Source organism: Onychostruthus taczanowskii, unplaced genomic scaffold (assembly GCF_017590055.1).
Source record: "Onychostruthus taczanowskii isolate IOZ18803 unplaced genomic scaffold, ASM1759005v1 scaffold107, whole genome shotgun sequence".
In the NCBI taxonomy this organism is placed as follows: Eukaryota; Metazoa; Chordata; class Aves; order Passeriformes; family Passeridae; genus Onychostruthus; species Onychostruthus taczanowskii.
The window spans coordinates 2,335,523-2,357,796 of record NW_024497297.1 but is presented as its reverse complement, the minus strand read 5'-3'; the positions used below and the strand labels follow the sequence as shown (position 1 = coordinate 2,357,796).

General features: G+C 55.1%; 1 protein-coding gene across 1 annotated transcript; it reads left to right on the top strand.

Moving 5' to 3' along the window:
• Positions 1 to 10,760: 10,760 nt before the first annotated feature.
• Positions 10,761 to 21,365, top strand: LOC121343242 (keratin, type II cytoskeletal cochleal). Its single transcript, XM_041418230.1, has 9 exons — positions 10,761 to 11,458; positions 12,206 to 12,414; positions 14,943 to 15,003; positions 15,643 to 15,738; positions 16,409 to 16,573; positions 17,096 to 17,221; positions 18,571 to 18,791; positions 19,313 to 19,347; positions 20,197 to 21,365. The coding sequence occupies exons 1-9, from the start codon at positions 11,072 to 11,074 to the stop codon at positions 20,382 to 20,384; spliced, it is 1,488 nt and encodes a 495-aa protein (XP_041274164.1). The 5' UTR covers positions 10,761 to 11,071; the 3' UTR covers positions 20,385 to 21,365.
• Positions 21,366 to 22,274: the final 909 nt, after the last annotated feature.

The window sequence follows — 22,274 nt, the reverse complement described above, 5'->3', positions numbered from 1 at the left end:
GAGGGGTCCCTGCCCACGGCAGGGGTGGCACTGGATGAGCTTTAATGACCATTCCATGAATCTCCAGCTCGTTCTGGTGTCCATCCTCTTCACTCTGGGCTGTCCTGGGAGCCTGGAGGTTCCCAGTTTCCTCTCCAACAACCAGTCCTGTTACTTTGGCAAATGGCTTCTCCTTTCCCAAGATCCCGCTAATAAAAAAGCAGGAATGAGAGGCACAGGAAGCATTTACAGCCTGCTGTTTCCCAATCCCCACCGGAGTAAATTACTTCATTCCCTTCCACAGCACCCAGATCCAGCCCGATCCCGACGGCTCTTGTGTCACTTTAATGAGGCTTTTGTTTGCTCTGGGTGTCACTCCCAGGCTGGAGCACAAAGAAGGAGCTGCTGCTGTGGCTCCTGGGAGCCTCTGGAGCTGTGGGAGGTTTAGGAGCCAGCTCCCTGTTTTGCAACAGGTTCTATGTGTTAAATACACTGTGATCAGGTTTTTTTGGGGATAAAAAAGGGTCTGTGACATCCCAGTGACAGTTAGAGGGGGATGTTTGCAGCTGGGATCGCAGGAATATCCTTTTGCCCCTGTTTGGGGATTTGTGGTCAGAGAAATCCCAGCCTGCAGCAGCTCCTCTCCCAAAATCTGTGTAGCAGCAGGAGCTTTAGGGGGTGGGTTATCTCTGGGTATGGATTTTTTTTTTTCCCTGTGAGGATTTGGGCTCATCCCATTGGGAGCAGGGGATGGTGGGAGTGGGAGAGGGGATGGTGCCACTGCTGGAGGCAGGAGCTGTGTGGGGGCAAACTGAGGGACATTCTGGTGGGCTCAGGGTAGCAGCACCTCAGCTACAGAAGCAGGGCCTTGTCCCGCAGTTTCCAGGGCCACATGCCCAAATCACCAGGAAAAAAGTTTTTTTTTTTTCCCTGGCCACTTATGGGAATTGGATCCATCTCCCACTTCTCTCCTTGTGCTACCAGAACTTTTGTGGTTGTGTAAAGCAGGTGTTTGACCATGGTCAAACCTCACCACAGCATCCCTGGGGTGCCTTGTCCTGCTTCCTAAATCATGGAATTGTTGTGGTTGGAAAGACCTCCAAGATCAGCCTTGGACCCAGTGCCCACAAACCCGTGTCCCCAAGTGCCACATCCCCTCTCTCTTTGGACACTTCCCGGGGTGGGGCCTTCCCCACTGCCCTGGGCAGCTGTGTCAGAGCCTTTTCCGTGGAGACATTTTCCCAAATCTCCAGTGCTGTGGTGAATCCCTGCAGAGGGGCACTCCTGGGGCAGGTGGATTCCTGGAGCTGCCACCCATCCCCATGCATCTCGGGGGGGAATCTGGCACCGAGCCTGTGCCCTGGGTGGGTTTGGAGCCCGGGATGCAGGCGCAGGCCCGAGGCAGCACCCAGAGGCAGAGGCAGGAACCTCCTGCTGCTCCGCTGCTCCTGCCCCGGGAGGCTGGGCTGACGTGGCCCGAGGACAGCCTGTGGCTGTCCCCACGTGCGTGACGTGTGCCAGGGCCACCCTGTAATCCCTGCAAAGTCAGAGACCAGCGCTGAGTCATCCCGAATTTTAACTCCTGGGCTCAGATTCTGAGGTGCTGAGTCACACCCAGAGCACTCAGGGAGCTCATCCTGCCTTGGAGTGGCTGTTTTGCCCTGGTTTTTTGGGTGGCAGAAGCTCTTCCCTGCACTGAGGAGCTCTGGAGCCCACGGAGTGCAGGAGGGAAACATTCTCAGCATGGAATTATGGAGTGGTTCAGGTGGGAAGAACACTAAAGCCCACCCAGTGCCACCCTGCCCTGGCAGGGACACCTCCCACTGTCCCAGGCTGCTCCAAGCCCTGTCCAGCCTGGCCTGGGCACTGCCAGGGATCCAGGGGCATCATGGAGAAATGTTCTTTTTCCTGGCACTGTTTTTCCCTGCCTCCTTTTCCTGCTGAGCCTCTCTCCTCCCGTGGTAGGTGGGAAGTGCCACAGGTGGAGCTGGGGGTTGGAGCTGGGTTTGGGATGCAGTGGGTGTGGGGGTGAGGCCGATGGCAGCTGGGGCTGCAGGAGCGTTCCAGGTGTGGCCCCTGCTCCATGGAATGCTGCACCTGCTCATCCCTCCCCTCCCAGGGCGGCATCGATGTCCTCGGCAGTGTGGGCGGGTCCAAGACAATTATCATTACAATTATAATTGTAATTATTGTTGTCAGCGCTGAGTGCATTGATTAGGAGGGGCCTCAGACAGACAGACAGACAGACGGGCCCCACCCTCTGCTCCATCAGCAGCAGGGCTGGGCTGCAGCAGCTCCAAGGCTGCAATCCTGCCCTTTGCTCCCATTGTCCTTCCTGGTTCCAGGTCTCCACCCCGGAGAAGACCAGAGCAAGGGAGGGAATGGCACCTTCCTTCTGGAAGCTTCTGACTGTCATCTTTGGGTTCAGTGTGGCCCTGGAGCAGCTCCTGCTGCTGAGATAAATATGCTGAGTTAAAGTCCCTGACTGGGGTGACAGGTGGGAAGGCCGAAATCCCAGATTTGGGATTTCTCCCAGCTAGGGAGAACCGCTGCGAGCTGGGTTGGCCCCTCGGCGTCAGGGGTTACAGCAGCTGTAAAATCCTTGTAAAATGCTCTTTGTTTGCTCTGCTCCCGTCCCTCCAGTGCAGCCAGTGACTCACGGGGCGGAGGCTCGCTCCTTCCCCCAGCCCCTCTGCTCTCCTGCTCCTTCTCCTGCCCCAAAGTGGGCTCTGGGGTCTCAGCTTGGAGCTGGTTTGGGAAGGTCCTTCAGCCTCCCGTTGTGACCAGTCCAATCTCTTAAATTCCTGAGGTATTTAAGAAATACATAGAAATATAAGAAATAGATAGAAAACATCTGAGGTGAACAAACCCTTGGTCATCCCTCATCCTCCTGGATAGGGGGTGCCACCTCTGGAATTCTGGCTGGTTCTGTCCAACCTCTCAAGCAGGAGGACAGTTTGCCCTGAAAATGATGGAGTTTTTCCAAGATTCCGAGGAGGCACATGTTGCTGACTCGGTGTTTGGGGACTGAGGGAGACGACACCAGTTCTACTCCTGCTTTTCCCACGTCCTTCCTGTCCTGCAGGACAGTTTATCTCTGAATTCCTTTTCCACGGGCAACAAATCCATTTGATTTTGCCAGAAATGCTGGAAGTCTCTCCTGGTGCCCGAGCATGAGGAGCAGCTCCATCCTGTGTCCTCCCTGGGTGAGGAGCAGCTCCATGCCCTGTCCTTCCTGGGATGAGGAGCAGCTCCATGCCCTGTCCTCCCTGGAGTGAGGAGCAGCTCCATGTCCTGTCCTCCCTGGGTGAGGAGCAGCTCCATGCCCTGTCCTCCCTGGAGTGAGGAGCAGCTCCATGCCCTGTCCTCCCTGGAGTGAGGAGCAGCTCCATGCTGTGTCCTCCCTGGAGTGAGGAGCAGCTCCATGCCCTGTCCTCCCTGGGTGAGGAGCAGCTCCATGCCCTGTCCTCCCTGGGGTGAGGAGCAGCTCCATGCCCTGTCCTCCCTGGAGTGAGGAGCAGCTCCATGCCCTGTCCTCCCTGGGTGAGGAGCAGCTCCATGCCCTGTCCTCCCTGGAGTGAGAAGCAGCTCCATGTCCTGTCCTCCCTGGGTGAGGAGCAGCTCCATGTCCTGTCCTCCCTGGGTGAGGAGCAGCTCCATGCCGTGTCCTCCCTGGGTGAGGAGCAGCTCCATGCCCTGTCCTCCCTGGAGTGAGGAGCAGCTCCATGCCCTGTCCTCCCTGGGTGAGGAGCAGCTCCATGCCCTGTCCTCCCTGGGGTGAGGAGCAGCTTCATGCCCTGTCCTCCCTGGAGTGAGGAGCAGCTCCATGCCCTGTCCTCCCTGGGTGAGGAGCAGCTCCATGCCCTGTCCTCCCTGGGGTGAGAAGCAGCTCCATGTCCTGCCTCCCCGGGGTGAGGAGCAGCTCCATGTCCTGTCCTCCCTGGGTGAGGAGCAGCTCCATGTCCTGTCCTCCCTGGGTGAGGAGCAGCTCCATGCTGTGTCCTCCCTGGGGTGAGAAGCAGCTCCATGCCCTGTCCTCTTTGGGGTGAGGAGCAGCTCCATGCCCTGTCCTCCCTGGGTGAGGAGCAGCTCCATGCTGTGTCCTCCCTGGGGTGAGGAGCAGCTCCATGCCGTGTCCTCCCTGGGATGAGGATGGCACTGGATTCTGTGGGAGATGTTGAAACCCCAGGTCCTTGCCCACCATTCCCTTTGCCAAGGGCTGCACAAACGGAATCGGGATGGCTGCTGATGGGGACTGAGCATTCTGGGGTCAGTGACACCCTTCCAGGATCCCTCCTGGATTCAGGAATGGGATCCACTGGTGGAAAGTGGCTTTGTGTCAGTGACTCTACTCATGGAGAGGAACGAGGGTTCTGATAAGAGCATTTTTGGGATGTCTCTGCTGGATCATCTCCCTCCTGGCTCTGTTTCTTGCACCGTTCCCTCCGACCTGGGCAGGACTCATGCACCAGACACCTGCAATAACCCTGAGCTCTGTCATCCTGGGTTTATTCCAGCTCCCATAAACTGGTGTTCCCTCAGAGTGACCTCACAGTTCCCATCTGCTCGGGAAAGGCCACCTGAGCTTGGAGCTAACGGGAGCAGGGACATGGGAGGAGCTGCTGAGGCCATGTGGGATCCCATGAGGGACAAGTCCAGCCAGGGAGTGGTGGGGACACGGGACCATCAGGGGTGGTCCAGGAGCATCCTCACCTTGGGAAGGTTACCTGGCGAAATATGGATGGAGAAAGGAGAATTTCCTAATGATTCTGTGTTTTGGGGCAGATCAGCCTGGATTGTGTCACTTCAGGAAACACCCTGAGGGGCTGGGGTGAATTCAGAGAGGGGAACAGGGCTGGGGAAGGGTCTGGAGAACACCTGAGGGACCTGGGGGACTCACCCTGGGGAAAAGGCGGCTTGGGGACGACCTTGTGGCTCTGCACAACTCCTGACAGGAGGGGACAGCCAGGGCAGTGTCAGGCTCTGCTCCAGGGAACAGGGACAGGAGAGGGAATGGCCTCAGGCTGGGCCAGGGGAGGCTCAGGGTGGACAGCAGGAGGGATTTTCCCATGGGAAGAGTGGTTGGCCATTGGCAGGGGCTGCCCAGACAGGTTTGGAGTGCCCATCCCTGGAGGTGTCCAAGGAAGAACTGGATGTGGCACCCAGAGCTCTGGGCTGGTGACAAGGTGAGGATTGGGCACAGCTTGGACTTGACGGTCTGGAGGGCTTTTCCCATCTCAGGAGTCCTGGGTTTCTGTGTTTGAGCTCAGGGTGTCTGGAATCTGCTCTGTCCCTGAGAGGATTCACAGTTTCCACCAGATCAGCCCCTGGAACTGGAGCAGACCAAAGCCAGATGGAATTTTGTGGGGAGAGAACAGGAGTTTTTCCTCCTCTCCTGAGATGTGTCTTTTCCAGAAAAACTGAGCCCAGCATTCCCAGCGCTGGCGGTTTCACCCAGCACTGGGAATTGAAGTTTTAATTTGTTTGTTTGTTTTTCCTTAAAGCTTTGGCTGTGGGAGGGACTCTCAACTTTCATGTCAAAATTATCCAGGTGATGATGATTATCCGTAATTATAACTATATTTATCCATATTCCTTCTGGTTTTCTTGTAATCACATGATCTTGTAATTTGGGGGAAAGGGGAAAAAACAGCTTTAGGCCCTTGTCCAATGAGCTGGAGAGGGGGAAAGTGCACAGATGGGATACTGATGTTGCTGGCCAGGGGTCTGTGTACAAATCACAAACGGGATGGCACTGCTGAGGAACGCGTCTCGAGCTGTTTGTTTTCCAGCATCACTCTCATTACGTGGTTATGACAATGGGAAGATGCCAGCAGCTCACATCCTCAGCAGCAGCTGAAGAACTCAATGTTACAACTCACTTAAAAGCTTTTTCACCAATCACACAAAGCAAAAGCATATTGACAGTAGTTCTATCCAACCACTACAAGCACTCGTACCTTTGGTTAAAACAATGCTTGCTTGTTTCAAATACAATACCTGCTTGTAAGCATTAAAATACAATACACAGAGCTCCATTATTAAACCTAGAACTTCCTAACATCTTGCTGATACTCTTTTCTGTAGCTTTGGGAGTTATTCTAGCCAAGTGTTAATTAGAACAACACAGATCTTTGTTCTATTTGTCCTTACATTCTACATCTCACATAACTTTTCTGCAGACAAATCTTAGGGCTACTGCTTAGCTCTAACTGCAGTTCTGCTGTTGCTGAGGCCTGCCTTTTGCAGCTTTCCCAAAACCCTCTGATTTTACACCTTCCCCGACTGTGAGGCCACGTTCCATGTCCCCGGGAAGGATCCCTGGGGTTCCATGTCCCCCGGAAGGATCCCTGGGAAGGATCCCAGTCTGGGCTGCGTTTCCTGGTGTGTCCAGGCGCTCCTGGTAGTGGGCAGAGCAGTGGGAGTGGAAAAGCTCCTCTGCAAAGAGGGCAGGAGGAATGTGGGGCTCCATCCATGGAAGGAGGGCAACCTCATCGCTGCACAGAGCACCCAGAAGGGGCTGGAGGGAGAGATTCCAGCAGGAGGAATTCCTTGGGGGGTCCAAGTTGTTCACAGAATCATGGAAAAACCTGAGATAGGAGGGACTCATGAGGATCATAGATTCTAAGTCCTGGCTCTGCACAGGTTACCCCAAAATCCCCCCAGTCCCAAGATCCCAATCCTGAGCGTGCTGAATGCTCCTGGAGCTATGGCAGCCTCGGGGCTGTCACCCTTCCTGGGAACCTGGGCAGTGCCCAGCACCTCTGCGTGAGAAACCTTTTCCCAATATCCAAGCTGACCCTCCCTGGCATGGTCCAGCTGCCCCTGGTCCCAGTTCCTGGCGGTGCTGGTGACTGGTTTTGTGCTGTATCCAAACATTTAGGATTTTGGCTGATAGCCCTGTTGGGTGGCAGCAAACAGGACAAGGGTGGGCAACTCTGAGCTCCAAGAGCTGTTTCCCAGGGATGGATTTAATGGCCAGCAGCTTCCAGGAGTGGCCAAGAGCTGAGCCTAGAGCTTGCCAGCCTCAGCAGGCTGGGCAGAGCCAGAGGAGAGGTGAAATGCAGCTCCTGGAGGCAATTAGGAGCTTGTGGAAAGCCTTGGGAACACAGAGCTGGCTCTGTCACCCCAGGCAAGCTGAGACAGTGCCCTGGGCACCCCGAGGGACCTCGGGGCTCATGGAGAATGAAGAATGATTTAGGAAAATTTCCTCCCTGTGAGGTTGGGGAGGCCTTGGAATGGATTTCCCAGAGGAGCTGTGGCTGTCCCATCCCTGGAAGTGTCCAAGGCCAGGCTGGTCAGGGCTTGGAGCAGCCCAGGAAAGTGGGAGGTGTCCCTGCCCATGGCAAGGGTGTCACTGGATGAGCTTTAAGGACCCTTCCCACCCGAACCATTCTATGATTCCATGATCCCATGATTCTGTTCCTACTGGTCTCTGTGATAATTCATATTTGGGTTTTGCTGTGTTGCAGCAGGAGGAATGCCTGGATAAGGAATGCCTGGATGAGGAATGCCTGGATGAGGAGTTCCTGGAAGCCTTGGAGCTGTTTGGGTGAGCCTGGAACTGGCTGCCTCTGGCAGAGCCCTGATTCCTGTCCCACTGCAGGGCTGGAGAAGTAGGGAAGAAAATGAGGTTTCCACGTGTAAAATCCATATGAAGTTGCAGCCTGAACAATCCACTGGCCTTTGCCAAAGGTTCTGGAGCAGGGAGAGGCCATGGCAGGGAATTCAGGTCCTCAGAAAAGCCACTTCGTGGCATGTGAGGATTTTGGCCCATTCTGTTTGTGTGGGATAAAGCTCAGAGGGTGTGACTGGGATGGTGGAAGGTGTCCCTGTCCAGGCCAGGGGATTGCACTGGATAAACCCTAAGGTCCCTTCCAACCCAAACCATTCCATGATTCCCGTCAATGGGAGAATCCCATCAGGCTCACAGGAATCACTGCACTGCTTGGGCAGGGGCAGAAAATGAAACCAGGCACCAGTGACAGGACATCCAGTGGGACAGAGGGCCCCGAGCGCTGCCGGGAGGGAGGCATCAACCTTTGGAACAGACGATCCCTGCGGATCAGCAGCTGTTGCCAGGCTGGAAAGGGCACTCCCTGTCGCCGGGCTCTGGGCTGGAGCTGCGTCATTCCATTGACTTTGTGGCCTGGTGACACAGGAAATGGGCCTGGAATCCATAAAATCCTGATAAACCTGATAAACCTCATCCTGATAATCCTCCAGTTGTGGAATATCTTGAGCTGGATCCTGAGGGTCATCGAGGCCAACTCCTGCCTGGTGACATCCAACACCTGCCTTTGGGATGCAGGAGAACGAGTTCCCTCTGACAGTCTCTACTCACAGGAATTATGATGAGCTGGAAATTTTGATTAATGAGGCTGCTGTGATCCTGAAAGGAGATCTGGATTCGCACTGTGGGGAGATCTTCAGGGTCTTGGGAAAAGTGCTGTTGTGTTCCCATTGATTTTGGGTTGGTTTAGCAGGAATAAGAGTTTGGCAGTGCCATTGGACATCAGGAGAATTTCTTGGGATGTCATGAGGAATTTCTCCAAGGAGAGGCTGCTCAGGCACTCCAGTGGTGGAGTTCCCATCCCTCAAGGTATCCAAAGAATGTGGCACTCAGGGCTCTGGTGGGGATAGATCACAGCTTGGCCTCCGTGATCTGGGAGTGCATTTCCAGCCTCAGTGATCCTGGGATTCTGACAGCCCTGAGTGCCCCATCTGGGAGGCTGCCATCCTCCAGAGCCTTCTGCCTCCCTGAGCCCGGAGGTTGATCCCAATATCCCATATCCATCCCCCACGCAGGCATTGGCAGGTGTTGGAACAACAGATGTGGGATCCAGGGCCAGAGCCCTTTGGATCAGGAGCCACCAGCAGGGCCTGTGCAGGCAGAACCTACAGATGCTCCTGCTCCCAAAAGCTCTCAATCCACACATGGAAATCCAGGCAGGCAGCAGGAGGGATCCCCTGGGATAACACAGGAGGTGTGAAAACCCCACAAGAACACATTCCCAATACATACTTTCACTCACCTGCAAAGGTTTTCCTCTTCCGTTACAATATTTGAGTTTGTTAAATTTTTTGGGGGGGGGGCACTTTCCAGCTGGAATTGTGAGCCTGGCTTGTTTTCCCAAGGATTCATGCAGGGGTTGGTCATTTGTGGGAGTTTGGCTGCTCTGAAAGCGTCAGAGCCAGTCCTTGGTGTGCAGGGCCAGGGAGGATGTGACTCCCAGCATGGCAGGCAGGGAAATCACTTCCCCAAAAAGTCAAAAGTGAGCTCGGTGTCACCAAACCCCAGCCCCTGGGGTCACTCACTAGGGCTGGGAGGAATTTACCGGTCGGAGCAGTTGTGGAACAACCCCGGGTTGCCATGGAACAACAACACAACAAACCTGGGATACCTCTGGTGGCCACGTGGGCTCAGCCTGGGCTCAAACGGGGAATGTCCACCTGGCAGGGGGGGAAGGGAGCAAAACTGGGAACAGCAAGCAGGGGATGAGGCTTCCTGCTCCCACCTGGATTGCTCGTGGTGCAGGAAGGAGGGTTGGACCTGGGTTGAAGATGGGCTCACCCTCACCCAAATCCAGGGTAAAGTCCAGCATCCCAGTGCCAAACTGGGATTCCTGGAGGCTGCTGGGAGCAGCTTTGCCTTTGTGGCAAAAGGTTGGGGTTCACCTGCCTGGATTGCTCCTCCTCCAGCCTCTCGTGTTGTGTAGAAGTCCCTGTGTGGTGATCCAGGCTGGAATCCAGCCTGCTAACAGCCAGAGCCGGGTGGGAATTGTTGCCTGAGCGTCAGTCCCACACTCAGCTTCCAGCCCTGCTTTCTTGGGGCATCCTGGTGCTGTTCAGGAGCAGCATGTGTGAGGCTGGACACTGCCCTGCTCCCAGCTGTGCATGGATGGATGGATGGATGGAGAGGTCCCTGTCCTGTCCTCCAGCCCCAGGGGAGGTGCAGGGCATGTCTGTAACACTCTACTTCGTTTACACACAATGGATTTTTTTTATAATCCCAGGATCAATTAGGCTGGAAAAGACTCTGAGATCATCGAGTCCAACCTGTGATGGTGGGAGCCGAGCCAGGTGCAGGGCTGGCAGGAATCCTGCATGAATCCTGCCCCATCTCTCTCTTCCTGGATCGAATTCCCATTTTCCCTCTTCAAAAAGAGAATTCCCCTGCAGCAGCTAGGCTTCTCCTCTCCCTCCAGAGCAGGACGGGTGGATTTTGAGCAGGCTGAGTTTGCGGCCAGCCTTATCTCCCTGTCCTGGGGACAGAAAAGCTGAAGGGTGACACTTTCAGGCCAGACTTTGAAATCTCCTGGGGAATTTACAACCTGATAGTGAAGGGTTGAGGCCCTCTGGAACTATTTGCAAATGGTGAAAACCCTGAAACCCAATTTTTTTCTCAACTTTTTCTTTATAGAGCTCCAAAAATTCAAGCAGGGACCCAGAACATTCAGCCAGGATTTTAATCCTGTCTCCTTTTGAGTGTGGACTAAATATTGGGTGGGATGCAACCCTCTGAACGCACCTCGGTTTTAAGGATTTATTTGAGGGATTAGCAGGAGAGGGAAGGGCAAACATATCCCCCTGGGCAGGCAGGCTCTGGGTAGTGCTGGCAGTGCCCTGGTTTATATTAAACAGCCAGGACCTGGCGCCGGGGCCCCTTTATCAGCTTTGGCCCGTGCCCAGGGGAGAACCCGCCTGCAGCGCTTCCAAATCCATGTGGATTCCCTGTGCCCCCCCTGCCCATTGCAACACCCGTGCGGGCACGGGGAATCCGCAGGGAACGGGGAATCCGCAGGGAACGGGGACCAGGGATCGGCGCACAGGTGGCAGAGGAGCGGGGACACGGCGCCAGGTGTGTCCTGTCCCTTCCCCGCGGCCCTTCCCTTCCCCGCTGGAGGGTGGGAATGCAGCCAGGCACACCCAGCTCCGAGCAGTAAAATGATCCCTGCGGTGCCCTTGGGCCAAGCCCAGCTTTTCTAACGGATAAAAGGGGAGGCAGCGGGAGCGCTCTCACTCCCCTGGGCTCCAGCTCAACCTCTCCGAGCTTTGCAGAGCGAGGCACAGCAGCGTCCCTCGGAGCAGCATGTCCCGCTCGGTGACCTTCAGCTCCCGCTCGGCCGCCGGGCCAGCCCTGAGCCAGGTGCGGGTCAGCACCGTGTCCTCCAGCCGCAGCTCCGGGCTCGGCCGCGCCGGCGGCTTCGGCAGCGCCAGCCTCTACAACCTGGGCTCGGCCAGCAAGAGGATCAGCCTGGGAGGGGGCAGCTCCTTCAGCGTCCGCTCGGGCTACGGCTATGGGGGAGCGGGCTTCGGGGGCAGCCTCAGCCCCGGCGGCATCCAGGAGGTCACCGTCAACCAGAGCCTCCTGACGCCCCTCAACCTGGAGATCGACCCCAGCATCCAGAGGGTCCGCAAGGAGGAGAAGGAGCAGATCAAGACCCTGAACAACAAATTCGCCTCCTTCATTGACAAGGTGAGGGCTTGGAGTGGCTCACAGTTCTGGGGTTGCTGAACAGTGGGTGGGACTCAAAATTGGTTTAATCACGAATGGGATGAGGATCAGTCCTGGAGAATGTGGTGGGATTTGCCCACTGCAATCAAATAATTCTTATTATTCGATGTATTAAAGCACTGCTGGCATTGAAAACAGAACAGGTCGCCTTGCTCGGGCTGCCTTTGCAGCCCTGATTTATCTGGGATTGCCCAAATGGGGGTGCAGGCTTTGCACCCCCACCCCAGCACCAAATCTGGGGAGGGAGAGGCTCCTGGAGGGAGTTGTCCCAGGAGAGCAGATGGAACCAGAGACTGTCCCAGGAGAGCAGATGGAAGCAGAGCCTGCCCTGGGTGTTTATGCTGCCCTGCACAACTTGGCTCTCTTGCACTAACTAACCTTGTGTAAATCCTGCTCTGGAATCCCCGAAATGTGAGGAATCCAGCCCTGGAGTTGGAGGGTTTGATGTCTGGGGCAGGTTTCTGTCAAGTGTCAACTCAGCAGAATCTGCTTTTCTTTAATTCCTCCAAAGCCTCAAAGTCACAAACCAAGCTCTTTAGCATGGAAGCCAAGCTCTTTGGCATGGTCTCCATGACCCTCCTCTGGTGCTTCCCACGAACACCAAACTCCTGGGCTGGCATTCCCACCTGCAGCCCAGCCCTTCCATCCCCTGCAGCGTAAGCTCCCCTCTCTCCCACCATCCCAAATGACCCCCGTGCTCCCTCCCAGGTGCGGTTCCTGGAGCAGCAGAACAAGATGCTGGAGACCAAGTGGAGCCTCCTCCAGGAGCAGAAGACCACGCGGAGCAACATCGCTCCCATGTTCGAGACCTACATCAGCAACCTGCGGCGGCAGCTGGACGGGCTCCTGGCAGACAAGGGGCGCCTCGAGGGAGAGCTCAAGAACATGCAGGACCTCGTGGAGGACTTCAAGACCAAGTAAAGTATCAGAGTCCCCCTAACGGGGTGGTGGAGCTGCTGGCTGGGCCAGTGGCTGGGCATGGATGTCCCTGGCTCTCCTGCCAGGGAGTGAGGTGTTTGGTCCAGGGAAGCTGCCTGGATTCTTCTTGCTCGTTGTTTCTGGCACCTTGTTCCTACATGGGCCGGAGCCTCCATCCTCTTGGCTTTGCTTTGGGGCCTCCTCAGGCTTGGAAGTGGCATTTTGGGGCCTCGTCAGGGTTGAAGGTGGCATTCTGGGGCCTCCCCGGGTTGGAGGTGGTGCTTTGGGGCCTCCTCAGGGTCAGAAGTGGCTCTTTGGGGTGGCTGCAGCCCCGAGAGCTCCACGGGAGCTCCCAGCTGATTCCCTGGGCAGGGAACGGAGCAGCTGCCCTGCAAATCTTCAGTGACTTTTCAGTGTCACCTGGGAGGAGCCCCAGAAGAAAGGTGGCCTTTGTCCCAGCCCAGCCCGGCCCAGCCCAGCTGGGAAATGCCTCTGAAAAGGGAAGGGAAGAATAGGACGGAGCTGGCAAACTGGATCAGGCAGGAACTGCAAACAAACAGAGCTGATAATCCCCAGGGTGTGTTTAGGGAGAGTCAATACCCAGAGATTCCCAAAGAGCTGCTTGGGAATGATGCTGCCCCCAGCCCTGCCTGGTTATTCCATCCACAGCTGGCCTTGGAGTCTCTGCAAGGAGCTGATTTGCAGCCAGAGGGATTAAACCCCAAAGTTTAGTTACATTTCCCATGGATTCAGTCCACAGACTCATGAATTTATTCCTTTAGCCTACAGATCCATGGAAGCCAAACCTCTGTGTGCTAAGGGAAGGGAAGCAGGAATTAGGAGCCGAGGGAGTGAGGATGCAGTAACTAGAATGCAGCACCTGCTGCTCCCCGTTTATGTAGAGAAAATCTCAATTATAGATGGAAAACCTAAACCATGATGTGCTCTGGGGGTGCCTGTGGTCTCTTTCGCATAGGTTTGGTTTCCACAGGAATTCACGGGTGATATTTAGGGGAGGAAAGGCTACAGGGTTGACACCAGCCCCTAACTCAGGAATTGCAGTGGGAGAGGGTGTGGAGCCAGCTGGGGTCAAGCTGCCCACGAGGCTCAGTTCCAAGGAGTGAGTGCCCTGGGCTTTCAGAGGGGTGTTGGGACAATATTGGACAATTTAGGAAGAAATTCCTCCCTGTGGGGGTGGGGAAGCCCTGGAATAGATTTCCCAGAGCAGCTGTGGCTGCCCCTGGATCCCTGGCAGTGCCCAAGGCCAGGCTGGACAGGGCTTGGAGCAGCCTGGGACAGTGGAAGCTGTCCCTGCCCATGGCAGGGGTGGAAATGGGATGGGCTTTGTGGTCTCTACAAACCCAAATCATTCCAAGATTCCATGCTTTACCAGCTCATTGACCAGCTTAGTGGAGCTGCATCCAAGGAAATGAGGAATTTGATGATCCATTTTGGAGGAATTCAGTGTTTTTACCTCTCTCTGCTGATCCCTTGTGTGTGGAGGTGGCGCCTCTGCGTCACTTCCCGGGATTTATTCCTCTGGAATTGCACTGGCAGCTCAGTGACCTCCAGAGGGGCAACGTCCATTGATCCTGGTGTGGATGGGCACGATTCCAGGTTGGAGCGGGAGGGAGGGGCAGGGAGGCTGGGCAGGTGAAGCAGCTCCTGCTTTGGAAGGCAAATTCCAGCTCTGGCCATGCAGGGCCCATGTAAATTGTTGCCTTCACCTGGCAGCAATTCCCAAACAGCCAAAGTGCTTCCTGCTCTGCCCCTTGGATGGCTTTCAGGATTCCCAGATCCCCAGAGCAGGTTGGGACTGGATGTTTGAGCAGGTTGGGAGTGCACAGACAGGTCAAGGTGGGCTCCAAGATCCAGGTTTGCAAATCAGTGGTGGGCCTGTAAAATCTATGGAGAGGGATTTTTGTCTGCTGGAGACCTTTAGGTGAACCCCTGGAGATTTCCAGGTGAGACCCTCGTCTAAGGGTGAACACCTAAAGATCGGGAGTCACCAAGACTGGAATTTGGTGAGGCTTTAGAGGAGAATGAGGGTAATTAATTACCTTTGGCCCTTCCCAGGATAGTGCCATATGTTCAACACCTGCAAAATGTTGCCAGCAGTTTGGAGTAGGGACGTGCAGAGTGGAAGCAGCTCCAGCAGGTGCTGGGATCAGCCCAGAGGAGTCTGTGGGATCTGTTATTGTCTCTCCCGCTTTGAATTTGCTCCCTGAAGGGTTGGTGACAAAGTGGGGGCACAGCCTGGGCCCTCCCAAAAGAGGAGCAGGAATCTTCTGAAGCACAGGGAATTGTAAGGATTTATGGGGGAGCAGGGAGGAGATGCTTTTCAGGTGGTGGTGATGTGGAGCAGCACATCCAGAGCAGACCTGTGGCATTGCTGGTGCACCAGCCCTGGGGAATTGCTGGGCTGGCTCCCAAGAAATAGAGGGATAGAGACTGGGATAACCTTTCACTGGGATGTTTTTCCTTTTATCCAGGCTCTAACTTCACAGAAATCCCTTTTGTTTGGCAGGTACGAAGATGAGATCAACAAGCGCACGGCGGCCGAGAATGAGTTTGTGGTGCTCAAGAAGGTGAATATCATCGTGGGTCAGGGAATCCTCACATTAGGTGGGAAGGGACCTTAAATTCCACCCCATTCCCGCCCCTGCCATGGGCAGGGACACCTTTCATGGTGTCCCAGGGTGCTCCAAGCCCTGTCCAGCTTTGGACCCTTCCAGGCATGGGGCAGCCAAGGCTCTTCCCTGGGACTGATCATCAGTGTGTGCAGCCCTTCCCCCTGTTTGCCCCTACTCACAGTTTACTCTTTGCCCTACTCACAATTTACTCCAGATCTGATGAAGCTCTGAGGGGCAGAATTCCAGCCAAAGGCAGCTCAGGGGAGGCCTTGAGGTCTCCACACATGCAGGGAAGAGCTGTTGGGTCCCAGGGGTTATTGGAGATGATGCCAGGTCTTCCTTTGGGATCTTCCCTGAGGTCTCTGTGTCCAACCTGACACTGAACTTGCAAACAGGGATCCAAGGGATCCCCAGGACTCTCAGGATCTGCACTCCAGCAGCGTTCAATGCCCTGGGAGATGATCTGTAGGCCCTGGGGTGCCACTGGGACACTTGGAGCTGGTTTGGGGAACTCTCCTTTGGAAGCCAGGAGAGGCTGGGTGGGCTCAGACAGCAAAGCTCCACAATCTCATGGGTTATTCCTCATTTTTCCAGGATGTCGATGCTGCCTACATGAACAAAGTGGAGCTGGAGGCCAAGGTGGATGCTCTGACGGATGAGATCAACTTCCTGAGGGCTTTCCATGAGGCGGTGAGGACCCTTCTGCTCCTTCAGAGGGGGAGAACAGGGAATGCTGGCTGGGAAAATGAACTTGGGGAAAGTGATGGATTCATGGAGTCTTTCCTTCCATAAGCAAAACTATACCTGCAAGTGAAGTGATTCCTCTGAATTCTGTGGATTGTCACACGGATTTCTCCCTGTGTGGGATGTGGGATGGATGGATTGCAGACATAAGGGGACAGACATTGTATTTAGGATGCTGTTTGTATGAAAACAAGGAAAACGAGTGGCTGGGGGAGGTGGTGCTGTGTGACAAGAATGAAGGAAAGCTGCTTGTTCCAGGCTCCTTCCTCCTCCCCACTGTTTGCAAGGGCAGGCATTACCTGAGCTGGACACACATCCTTGAGAGAGGTGCTGGAATTTGGCCCCTCCAGGTTCTGCAGCTAGCTGGGTGTTGTCTAAGGAATGGGATGACAGTGGGATAAGCAGCTTTGCTGCCAAAGTAAGGATAAACAGCTCCAGCTCTGCTGTTGGTTGTTGCTCTGTGCTTTGCAAAGTTGCTTCCCTCCTAATTAATAATTATTTTGATGGAATTCTTACCTGCCTCCCTTTCCCTTCTCTCCTTGGATTCTCTCTTTAATTGGCTTCCAAAAGAGGGGCCCTGAAACCTCACTGACGAATGGGCTTGCTTTTCCTGCAGGAGCTGAACGAGCTGCAGGCCCAGATCTCCGACACCTCGGTGGTGCTGTCCATGGACAACAACCGGAGCCTGGACCTGGACAGCATCATCGCCGAGGTGAAGGCGCAGTACGAGGAGATCGCCAACCGGAGCCGTGCCGAGGCCGAGTCCTGGTACCAGAGCAAGGTGAGCTCTGGGAGGGGAGAAACACCCAGGGACGCCTTGGAGCCCCTTCCTGTGCCTAAAGGGGCTCCAGGAGAGCTGGAGAGGGCCTGAAGTGTGAGACAAAGGGAATGGCTTCCCTGTGAGGGTGGGGTAGGGATGGATGGGATATTGGGAAGAAATTCCTCCCTGTGAGGGTGGGGCAGGGATGGATGTGGTATTGGGAAGGAATTCCTCCCTGTGAGGGTGGGGAGGCTCTGGAATGGATTTCCCAGGGAAGCTGTTGCTGCCCCATCCCTGGAAGTGTCCAAAGCCAGATTGGATGTGGCTTGGAGTACCCTGGGACAGTGGAAGGTGCCCCTGCCCATGGCAGTGGTGACACTGAATGGGCTTTAATGTCCCTTCCAAGCCAAACCATTCCATGATTCCATGATCTCCAGCTCTGTCAGCACCTGTATCCCCTGTGCCATGAGTGGGGGGGGCTCTATCCCGCTCATTCCCTGCCATCCTCACCCCATCACTTTGTGTCCCACTGCTCTGTCCCAGTATGAGGCGCTGCAGGTGACAGCCGGGAAACACGGGGATGACCTGAGGAACACCAAGAATGAGATCACGGAGATCAACAGGGCCATCCAGAGGATCCAGGGGGAGATCGAGAATGCCAAGGCCCAGGTGAGGAGCTGCCCCTCTCCTGTCTTCTCTGGCCTTGGAGCTGGGATCTGGCACTGATCCCTCTGGGGACTGGGAACAGCATCTGAGGGAGGAGCTGGAGCTGTGTCTGGGGAGGGTCAGTTTGGATATTGGCAAAAGCTTCTTTCCCCAGAGGATGTCTGGCACTGAACAGGGGCTCCCCAGGGAATGGTGACAGCCCCAAGGCTGCCAGAGCTCCAGGAACCTTTGGACAGTACTCAAGTGTTGAATTTCAGGGTTAGTGGGATTTTTAGGGTTGTCATGTGGTCCTTTTGGGTCCCTTCCAGCTCTGCACATTCTGTGATGTTAGGGATGTTTCAGGGGTCTGGGTGTCACGCAGCCCCTTGAACTTGGTGATTTCAGAGATTTTTTCCAACCTTCACTATTCCATGGTCTGTAAGAACCATTCTGGGGCAGCTGCACTGCTCATCCTGAAGGATTTTAGTTCTGCTGGGGGAGGGGGTGCACTGGGAGCAGGATGATCCTGCCAGGAAGGTGGATTCGGGAGAGGACAAGTGAAAATCACCCCTGGGGCACAGAGGGGCCCCCACACAATGCCCTCCTGTTCCTGGGATCATTGTCCACTCCCTTTCCCAGGAGGGAACGCCATGTTTGGGCACACACACGGAGATTTGGGGAGCTCTGTTTGCTTTCACTGGGGTTTTATCGCCTTATCAGGGCCGTGGCTCAGGCCTGGCCTGGAGCTCCTAAAGCTCCAGATAAACCTGGTGATTCATCCCGGATTATTTGGTTTCAGGGCAGGGAGGCTCTGGCACCAGCCAAGAGCTGTCCTGGTGGGGCTCCCTTGGACAATGGATGGGAGCAAAAAGCCTCTTGCGAGCACCTTGTGCCAAACATGGAGGTCTGGGAGCTGTGGGGGCATAGCTGGGGTTCCCTGGGGCCCCACAGGGCTGGTCTTGGAGTGGGGCTGGGTCTTTGGTAGCTCCAGCTGTGCTCCAGCCCACACCTGCCCACATCTCAGCCAGAGCCTGCCCAGCTCTGAAAAAACAGAGGGAGCAGAGAAAACCTGAATTTTCCTGAACCCCAGTGGATCTGTGGGATGTGGGGAATTGGGAAGCTCAGGATCACCTGAAAAAAGTGTAGTCAGTGGAGAAAAACTTAGTCTTCCTTCTGGGAGACCTTGGAAGGAGATGAATTTCCATCTCCATCCAGTGCCCAAGAAACCATCCCCAGGTAGGGATGAAGTCCCAGGGATCCAGTTGAGCTCCAGATCCACGAAGGGGGCCTGGGCAGCAGAGCCAGAGGTTTGGAGCCCAGGATCCTCCTCCAGGGATCAGGAGCCCCCTGATGTGGCCGCTCTGTCCCTGCAGCGAGCGAAGCTGGAGGCGGCCGTGGCCGAGGCCGAGGAGCGTGGGGAGATGGCCCTCAAGGATGCCAGGGCCAAGCTGGAGGAGCTGGAGGCTGCTCTGCAGAAAGCCAAGGCTGACATGGCCCGGCAGCTCCGGGAGTACCAGGAGCTCATGAACGTCAAGCTGGCCCTGGACATCGAGATTGCGACCTACAGGAAGCTGCTGGAGGGCGAGGAGAGCAGGTGAGGACACCTGGGGGGCTTGGTGAGCAAAGATTCCCTGTGCTTCCTCTGGGAAGGATCCAGCCCTTTGCTCCTTTTGCCTGGGGATGCTGTGAGAGCCCAGTTCTGATTTCCACAAGGAAATGCAGACAAGGAAACTTCTGAAAAACTGAGTTCTGGTCCTGGAAATGCTTTGGCAGAAGAGCCAAACTGGCAGATTCTGGGGGAAAAAAAAAAAACCAACTTGGGGAAGATAAGCAAAGAAGGAAAAAATTGGTTTCCATCATGTTTGATGCTGTGGCAGAACATTTCCAAGTGGAAATCCCTGTGGGATTAGGACAGAACCTCTGTGCTCTGTCCTCCCCGCAATGGTAATAACAGGGCTGGGAAAGTCAGGGCTGGAACAAAGCCCTGGAGGGCCCAGGGATCCTCCCTGGATCAGGTGCAGTTGGAGTAGTAACTCCCTGCCTCTGTCCTCCTCCTCGAGCCCCAGGACCAAGGAAAGCTGAGTTTAATCCCTCCCCTTGCCTTTGTCTTTTCAGGTTGGCTGGGGATGGAGTTGGCAACGTCAACATCTGTGAGTGGATTTTGTTGTTTGTCGTGGTTCCACCTCATTGTAAACCCATGGAAATGGTGGCTCAGAGTGTCCCAGTTCAGCCCTCCTTATTGGGAGCACCCTGAGGCTGGGGGTGGTGCTGGGGCTCCATCCTGAGCTCAGCTCCAACTCACCCAGATGAAATTGGACTTGGGGCAGCATTGATCTTCCTTTCCTCCCATTTTTGTATGGATAGAAAAGCACTACTGGGAAATGCATTCCCTAGGTTGGGAATTAGTGCACAGGTGATGGCAGAGGGTGCTTTTCCATCTTGGGAAGTGTTGGATCCTCACCTGGCTGGACCTTGGGCAGGAGCTGCTCTCTCAGGGATGCTCCAAACCAGTGGCTCTGATTTTCAGCCACTTAATTCCTGCTGGGAATTGGGGAACCACCAGGAGATGAGCTGAGTGTGTTTGTGAAATGGGATTCTCCATGGGTATTCTAGGGGTTCTCCATGAGGGCTCCAAGCTCAGGGGATCCTGAACCAGGTTGGGTGAGGGAGTGACAAGACAAGAAGGAAGGACTTTAAACTGAAAAAGGGGGACGTTTAGATGGAATATTAGGAAGAAATTCTTCCCTGTGAGGGTGGGGAAGCCCTGGAATGGATTTCCAGGAAGATGCCTCTCCCTGGCGGTGCCCAAGGCCAGGTTGGACGGGGCTTGGAGCAGCCTGGGACAGTGGGAGGTGTCCCTGCCATGGCAGGGGTGGCACTGGATGGGCTTTAATGTTCTTCCCACCCAACCCATTCCACAATCCCATGGGAGCCTTTCCTGAGGGTGCTGGGTGGGGGTTCCAGGTGCTCACGCTCCCCTTGCTCCTCTCCCACCGCAGCCGTGGTCAGCTCCAGCGGCGGGGGCGGATATTCCAGCTCCAGCGGATTCCTGGGAGCAGGGATCGGAGGAGGCCTCAGCCTGGGATCGGGAATGGGCAGCGGAGCACTCGGGTTCTCCTCTGGAGGCTCCACCAAGTCCTACACCATCACCACCACCTCGTCCAGCCGGAGAAGCGTCAGGAAGTAACTCCAAGAATGGAGCTTGGCATTCCCAGCACCTGAGGGAAACCGTGGAAAGAAAAGTCTTGGAGCCTTTTGCAGGATGAATTGGCTGCAAAACGCCTGCAGTGCTGAGGCCCTGGCCCTGCCCTGCCGGGCTTGATCCTGCACTCTTGGAGTTCAGCCATTCCTCTGGGAGCAGGATCAAGCCTGTGGGGTGAAATTTATCCCAGGATGCAGGTGGGGTATCCCTGCTGTTACCCTTGTGCTTGGTACCCCCTGCTCCGGGCTGGATTTCACCCTTGGAAAGGCAAATCCCACATTTCTGCTGTGCTTCTGCAAAAGACCAGAAGATTCTCTCCCTCTTAACAGGAGTTGGAAGACTCCAATCCCTCAGGCTCCTCAGCCCCTGCCAAGGGCTCACCCTGGGTTGCGTTTTTTAAATATACCAGGAAGAAAACAAGCTTGGGTCTCCCCTTATTTTCTTTGGAAATGGGCCCAGGGTTGGGGTTCAACATTCTCCTGTGACTGAAGCTGTTTCTGACAAAGGCAGCACTGACAGATTGATTTCAGGCTCCTTGTAGCAAAATAACTCCTCAAAAACCTCCTAAACCCTTTCCCTCTCTAAATGAAGCCCAAAGCTTGCGGGATCTAAAACTGCTTCAAATTCCATGTGTCCCACTGAATTGGGAGATAAATTCCTTATTTTTGAGTGTCTCTGTTTACCACTCCCTATTTAAGGGTATTTAGTGATATCTGGAGTCTCCTGCAGTGAGGGTTCAGTTGATGCCCCATTCCAAAAACTTGTTCCTGCCAAAATGGGTCTTCAACATACCAGGGAAATTGTTGTTACTGCAGTAGGAAGAGTTTTTAGGGAACTAACTCCAAGGACCTGCTCCCAGTTTTTGTGTTGATGTTCAGCCCTGTCCTGGCATTGGCATTTGGGTTGGATTTTTATGCTTTTTATGTCTTTCATGAGTTGTTTATTAAAGTTTCCCTTTTAGCTGCATGTCCAATCTCAGCCAAGTTCTTTGTGCTGCCCTGGGTGCTCAGGAGCTCTGGAAAATATGCAGGAATCACCTTCCTGCCAGGTCTGGAGCCTGCCCTGGCTCTGTCACCTGAAGCAGGGCTGTGGGCAGGGGCAGGCTTTGGGGTTTGCTGCTGGCACAGCTCATTCCTGGCTGGATTTTGCCTGCCTGGACTCTGGGCAGAGGGATGGGGGGAGTTTGTTCAGAGTCATGGTTTGAGCTCAGGACTGAAATGGAATCTGGTTTTAACGGGAGGGAGGAGCAGGATTTTAGCCCCTCTTCCTTGTGGATTACAAGTTGCTCCAGTATCAGGAAAGGTGGCTGTGGAATTCTCAGGAGCAGCCAATCTGCCCTCCCTGCAGTAATTCCCACACATGGCTGTGCTCACCTGGCCCATTGTGCTCCCAACGTCCCACTTGGTCCTTCGTTCTCGCAATTTCCCACCTGGCTCTGGTGATCCTGATTTCCTCCCCAGTCTCTGGACCATCTGTGCCAGCCGAGCTGTCCCAGGTTGCTGCCTGCAGTGACTCTCAGCCCCTCCAGCTAAAATCACAGCCATGGAATGGTTTGGGTTGGAAGCTCATCCCATCCCACCTCTGCCATGCACAGGGACACCTCCCTCTGTCCCAGGCTGCTCCCAGGCCTGTCCAGCATGGCCTTGGGCACTGCCAGGGATCCAGGGGCAGCCACAGCTGCTCTGGGAAATCCGTTCCAGGGCCTCCCCACCCTCACAGGAAGGAATTTCTTCCCAATATCTCATCTTCCCTCCCTCTACTTAAGGCTGCTCCTTGTCCCAAAGACAGCTCAAAAGGTGTCACGTATTCTCAAACACATCTTGAGTTACTCCAGAGCAGATCAGGGAGCGGGGGGTGTTTCTCTGGGGTTGAAGT